This window comes from Sprattus sprattus, assembly GCF_963457725.1.
Source record: "Sprattus sprattus genome assembly, chromosome: 2".
Classification (NCBI taxonomy): domain Eukaryota; kingdom Metazoa; phylum Chordata; class Actinopteri; order Clupeiformes; family Clupeidae; genus Sprattus; species Sprattus sprattus.
Window position 1 is genome coordinate 33,342,989 of NC_137921.1, and position 7,221 is coordinate 33,350,209.

The 7,221-nt window shown below is 39.7% G+C and overlaps 1 protein-coding gene across 1 annotated transcript; it reads left to right on the top strand.

Annotated features, from left to right (window-relative positions):
- Positions 1-1,030: 1,030 nt before the first annotated feature.
- Positions 1,031-3,786, top strand: nrtn (neurturin; the record flags this gene model as incomplete). The annotated part of the gene is made up of 2 exons (XM_080832926.1): positions 1,031-1,256; positions 3,374-3,786. The coding sequence occupies exons 1-2, from the start codon at positions 1,034-1,036 to the stop codon at positions 3,784-3,786; spliced, it is 636 nt and encodes a 211-aa protein (XP_080689052.1). The 5' UTR covers positions 1,031-1,033.
- Positions 3,787-7,221: the final 3,435 nt, after the last annotated feature.

Consider the following 7,221-nt stretch of genomic DNA (forward strand, 5'->3'; position numbering starts at 1 on the left):
CAGCGTGGGTCTTGTTAAAACCACAGATTGATATTTCAAATTAGAAATGTCCCTCCAACAAATTTTCCCAGTAAATGTGAAAAGTAATATCAATTCAATGCTGCAGAAAGAATGGTAGTTGTATCTCATAATAGAGATGCTCTCAAACAGATGTTCATATAAATCCTTGGGAAGGTGCCTGTGTCAAGTGGTCATAACACTACCCTAATCATTTAACACATTTAAAATATATCTAATAGTATTAACTACAACCATCTTCATGACAGTGATGCCCAGATGTTTGGATTAGGAGTAACTAAGACAACAAAAAGAAAACCTTGTGGGTAAAAAAAAGTCTTGAATCCAAATGTCTCCACTGAAAAAGATAAAGATACCTGACAAGCTCCTGACGTGTTTGAAAGGGTATGGATGAGATAAATCTTCCAGGGGTAGCAGAGATCGCTGAAGTCTACCACTAATAGACTTTTCATGTGTGCTGAAAGCAGGCCAGAGGTATAGCCCACTCTGCTGACTGGACTCCTCCCGTCACTGTTAATATATTGAACTGTAAGAAACAATAAATAAACGTGCCCAGGGAACGCGGGCTGAAATTGAAATACCTCGTCTTTACACGGCCAATCTGGGCGGACTACACCTTGCCTCTGTAGCAATCCACACCTGTAACAGTTCAGGGATTTACTCTGGGATCTCTTGAGCAGAGGAGCACAAAAATTTGACAATGGCAAAAACACTTGTGATAACATCTGTGAATGAAATTTGGATTTGACGCAACAGAACGCTGAGAGATTCTTAATAGTTTACCTACAAATGATAGAAGAAAAACAATGATGGAAAAAACCCCACGTGCAACAGTTTGTTGTTGTAGCTTAGATGTTGATGTTATGAAGGTCTTCGTTACAGGTAATCTGTGTTTGTTTATTTTGTGAAGTGTCAATGATCTTATTCATTCTAAGATGAAGTTATGAATGGCTTTGTAACCTGTCTTCTGTGTTTGTTTCTTTTGTGAAGTGTCAATGATCTTACTCATTCTAAGATGAAGTTATGGAAGTGCGCCGCCATTGCCTTGACACTCTGTGGTGCAGCACTATCCGTCCTCCGCACTAGAATGGCTCCAGCCAGGACGGGTCACCTTCTCTCCAGGGACTCCTTACCGAGATCCCCCTCGCCCACCGCCTCCAATGCCTCCACATCCTTAGGCAGCGAGCATCGACGCAAGCGCAGATCAACAGAGGGAGGCAACTCGGTGCTTTCAGAGTGTAAGGGGAAATGTATCGTTTACATGCTGTTTTCTCGCTCTCAGTGATTCCTTGGATTATCCAAAAGTCTCCCCAGATATGCATGTCAATTGAACTGCCAGTTTATTTTCCATGCATAGCTGTACCAGTGCAGTCCTAATTACAATAACTTTCTAGGAAATATTCTCTGCACCCTATTGAGTACAAATACATCAATGTGGAAATGCAACCAAGATAACATGATGTAGAAAACATATTGTATCCTGTCCCAAACCCCATGTCTCCTGCTTTCAAATGTCTGGCCAGAGATGGCCCAATGATGCATGACAAATGCTCTAACATTAAAACGACTGGCTTCACAGTGAGACTAGAGTTGCTAAAATACTATTATGCCTGTAAAACAATGATCTATTATCTATATGTGTGGACAAAATAATAATTTGCCCATATAGCTTAAAATATATCTGAAATAATGTTGTGAGATCATCAAGATTATGTTGTTAACACAGTGCCAATTGTTAAAATAATATTTTCAACAAAATATTAAAATAAAATAATATGAGACACATGTGTGCTACCCATAGTGTCATACATATGCAAATTAAGAACATTGCATTTTATCCGAAGGAACGAAATTAAGTACAAACTTTAGTTATCTGGTGAAAATACCTTTGAGAAAGACATAAAATTATTTCTACATCTTATTTGTAGAACATAAACTCTGATGTGGCGTAGAATGTGATTATGTTCCATGCTTATTAATAAGGTTGAGGTCAGATGCAAGGAATTCTGTTTTCACTCCAGAGTGTAAACATTTACACAGCATTGTCTCAAAGCCATGACCAGTATAAACCAGCGGACTCTTACCTTCAACGCAGAACACAATGCATTCATCACGCAGTTCGTCGTGGTTAACCTGTGGCAACCCAAATAGAAGGAGACGCAAATGCAGCCAGCGCTGTAATAAAGTAAACACAGAATATGGTTTTCATTTTTATGGTCCACTCTGTTGAGAAACACCTGGACGCTTGGACACAGATCCAATGGAGTTGCAACACATATTTCAAACCAATTCTGACACATCTATGCATGCTCTGCACACACACACATGCACACAAACACACACACACACACATGCACACCTCACACACACATGCACACTTACACACACTCGCACACATACACACACACATACACACACTCAAATATCCGTATGTTCAAAGTACACACACTCACAGGCAAAAACACAGAGAGTGTTAACAACAATCCAATCACCGAAGAAGTGTCTTAAGGTAATGAGAGGATTGACGAAGAGAGCCTTACTAAGTGGGTCTCACTCACTCACACAGACTGGGGATAGAGTTGTCTGCACATTTGTTTTGTGGGACTATCTATTTAAAAGACAGGAAACATAAATTGTTGGCATATAGTAGTTTTTATAGAATTATATCATTATGTTTTCACTCTTATTTTCCAGAACATTCCTGGTCCAATCTCAACTATTACTGTGTGATTTTTTCAGTATTTCAAAAATACTCCTCGAAGTCTTTCAATGTGACGATTATTTGAATTCATATTAAGAACAACACAATCTTGAGACACTTGATTCCACTCAGTGGCCAGAGCAGTGCATTCAAATCACCACACAATTCTAATCATGGGGGGGATCTTTTCTGGCTTAAATTGGGCTTGTGACCCCGGACTGCTCTAAGCACGTAATCTGTCATACCACAGTGCGGAAATGGGGTGATCTTCACGGGGCTGATTGAGTGCAGTCTTTTATATTCAGTTCTTTAAAAGCCCTGCCAAGCTCCAGTCAAGTTGAAGTTTCTTAGAAACAAGAAGCCAGCAGGAAAGCTTACAGAATCTCATACTATTATAAAATGCATGAGTCAATTTCTGACCAAAGTATATGTATATGTATAAAACATAATGTTTGTGTACATGGTGCATTATATGCACTTATTTGGTTCTTTACTTCATGTGGACATCATAAAATATTTCTTCTGTAATTTCTGGAAAGTTCTAGAAAGTTCTAGGAAGCGATCAAATACATCATGCATGTAACAATATTTCCTCTCTTGTCTTTTGTCATTTGTTCTAAGAGATTGCTGTTCCCCTCTTATTTTATTTTGCAGTCATGGACATGTTCCAGAGCTTCACAGAGGGAGAACTCAAGCAAGTTATCGGGGCACTGGTGGAACGAAAGGCCCGGGGGGACGCCAACGAGAGCAAAAGGACTAAGCGCGCCCGGAAGGTGACGAAACCGTGCTCACTGCTGGACTTGGAGGTCACCGTGAGCCAGCTGGAGCTTGGCTACGAGGGCGACGAGATCATCCTCTTCCGATACTGCAGCGGCAAGTGCTCGGCCAGCCGACGCAACTACGACCTCACCCTGGCCTCCGTGAAGAAGAGACTTCTGGGTAAAAAAATCCGCCAAAACCCCTGCTGCCGGCCCACCTCATATGAGGAGGATATCTCGTTTTTGGACAACAACTACAAATACCATACAATCAGAGAGCTGTCGGCCAGTCAGTGTGGCTGCGTGTAACCTGACCCGACAAGGCCAGCTCAGTCCCCTGATACTGCATCACTCACTCTAACATACCAGAGGAGGGACAGATGAGCAGAGAGGGCGGAGCATCAGGAGAGAACACTGTACAGTACATTTCAAACCTTTAACTGTCCTGGTCTTCAAAAGACAAAAACCAAAATGTGTGTTTTTTTATTGCCTTTGCTGAAAAATATTTTCCCTAAAACTGTCGAGCCAATACACTGTATGAATAACTTATCCCAATGAGCTCTTGAAGTTACATTTATTGATTGTTGCTCCACTAGTCACATCGAGGGTACACTCGTCGTCGACCACATTGGCATTGTCTTGACGAATTCCTAATTCTAGGACATACAATCACTCCGACATAGCAATACTAAACTGCAGTCTTCTACCCTTAAAGCCTATTCACAAATTTAAACGAGATAGTAATACCACAGAGTGCTTTTTCGAGGCCAAGCTGAGCAGCTAATGTATGCTATGCTTGAGTGGAGCCGTAGACTAAACTGAGCTGCCAAAATGAGATAATGCTGGGCTACTTCTGAGGCGGCACTAGTGGAGCAACAGCAAGGAGCGGAGAGAACTTGGGTAAACATGAACCTGTACGTGTCCACATTAAAGGCTTTCCCCGATATCACCTTTAAAATTACGCAATGTGATCTCCAGCCTTCCGACAGCTATTTAAATCTACCTCATTTTTTTGTGTTGACGTATATTTCAATGTAGACATGGAGACAAACACAACATAGATCTACTTCTGCTTAAGATTCAGTGGAGGACAAAAAAGCTAAACATCATATTCTCATGACCAAACTCTTTCAAAGCAATTTGTTTAATGGCCATTGACCCACTTAATTCAAATCTTAAATTCAAGGTTACATTAAGGTTCACATTGAATGTGAGCACTGTTTTGGAAATGTATTGGCGTGTTCCCAAGAGCATTGCCAAACCTGATTATCTCATGAAGGTTCACTTTGCATTCTAAGCCTGTCTGGAAGAAACACAAAGAATTCAATGCCCTTTGACCTCCCATGCAGAGCCATCACTGCACCTGTGTAGCTTTTGTGCGTCTCACCCAAATGCTGCTGACATTCAGAGTCTGGTGTAGGTCCTTTGGATCTGATACATTTGGTCATGAACTGTGCTAGGTTATTTCATTCTTTAACCACCACATAGGTTAAAATACTAACATTCAATCAAGGATTGAATGTGGTATCATGACACTGATGTTGTGATACATCTTTACCCTCAGGCAAAAGCTCACAAAAGACATTGGGGAAAAAATAGGTGATTCTGCTCTAAAAGGGTTCAAATCAAGAAAATATGAACTCCACTAAAAATCTTTAGGAAGATGGTTTGGTTTGATGCCTAGTTGGTGGACGTATGCTCCTATGTAGATGTGACCAAGATGTATAGGACTTCAGATTTCCCCTCATTTAGCCTAAACAAATCCATTCCATTTGTGCTAATCTCACAATAGCACGAACTAATCCACTTATCTCCTGTGTAATTGACCGAGCCAAAACCCTGTGTATGCTTATAGAGAATGTACGAGCCACAATGCAGATATCTATTAATAGTTACCCAATCATTAGTTTAAGCAGCCTTGTGGGTTGTGCTTACTTCGTTGCAATTACATTTAGAATTTTTATACCTTGCTTAATCTGATGGAGAGATTGTGTAAAACACTGTATACAAGCAATAAAAATCAGGCTCTTACAAAGATGGATGATGGCCAGTTTAAGCATGCAGTTATCTGGGGAAAAAGAATCAGCGAAATGCATGGAATATCAGAAATACATTATCTCAACAGCATGCACACCAACAAGCATTTATGTATGGGAAGAAAACATTCATGTATAGTAAATCATTCTGAGCCGTACCAATACTCTATTCAGTGATACTATAAAAATCTTCTACAGCTTCACAGTAAATCATCTGAATATTCTCATTCACATCTCCTTGGCATCTGAGGGAGGAAACGTTACTACTAGACGAGATAAGTCCAATCAAATAATTACAGCAGAGAGATAATTAAAGACGAAGGCTGGACATAAGCCCAGAGACAACAGGCTCACCAAGACCGTAATACTCTCAAGTCTCTTGTGCTTAAAAACCAAAGGATTCCCTTTGGGCTGAAGTAGAGTTTATGGCGGATACATTCAGCTGAGGTGTCTTCAGTGCAATGGGAGTTAATGCATGCAGTGAGGTGAAAGCTCATGTTTTTTTTATTTCAGCATGTAGATGGTTTATGGCATTATGATGGCATGTGACATATGGCTTTTCATTGTGAAGATTGTCAATTTAATTAATTAGGACCAATTTTTTTCTCTCCGCTGAACACTGTGATTTTATTGTCTCCAAATGAATCGAAATGGGCCATAATTCCCTTGCTTGAAATAGCTTCTAATTTACTGCTGATACCTCAGCATACTAACTCCAGTCTTAAGCTGGTATTTCCACAAAGGCATTAGTGCTCTTATGAATTGACATCCCAGTGTTGGTACCTGCTCAAATGTTTGTCCAAATTCTCCGACTTTAATGTGCTTTAATGATATAAAGTAAACGAAAACACATTTCCGGAGGAAAGAATGTAAAAGTCTTCTGTGTCCCACTCTTGCTGCTGCTGAATGCCATGTCTGACATCTCACCAAATATCCCACTGGTTTCCCCCCAAAATGCTTTTTGTGCTTCCAGACTTGTTATTCCATTCAAGACTAATGTGGCTATCAACCCAGCATTCTGGCATTGTTTCGACCCTGTCGACTGACTTCAGAAAAGTTGATGCAATGCATCTGTGAAAGGTTTTTTTCTGTATTTATTAAAGAATAAGTTATGATTATTTATTTAGATTGCATCACTGACAAAGAGGAACATTTATTTATTGAATAACCTGGTGCCAAATGGGTCAAAATGTGTATTATATATTATATTACATACTTCCATGACTGTTTAATAAACTTTATCAGCTTAAAAAGCCACAGTTGGGTCTTTATTTACATACACACACTTCAGCTGAAGTACATGGTTTGAACCACCAGCCAAAAAAAATCATGTAATAGTTATGTTGCAGATACGCCTACAGTATAAATGTTATTACAGTGCATGAAATGCCCTGTATTGTTATTCTTAGGCTTCTTCTTCTTCTTCTTCTTATTACAGTGCATGAAATCATCTCGGTTATAGATATAACCTTGGTTCCCTGAGTTAGGGACCAGATCTGCCCTGCTAAGGCAAAAGGCAGTAACTCACCAGAGTGTGAAACTGAGAAAAATGACTTTAAAGTTATCCTAATGTCCACACAATGTGGTTATAGCTACAATGTTGTAATTTTCACAGTTTGTAGTGTATGCCTGTCTTAATCTATTCATTGAGAGAAAAAATTACTCAAATTTGACCTTAGCATTGCCTTCGGAATGTTGATTTGTCATA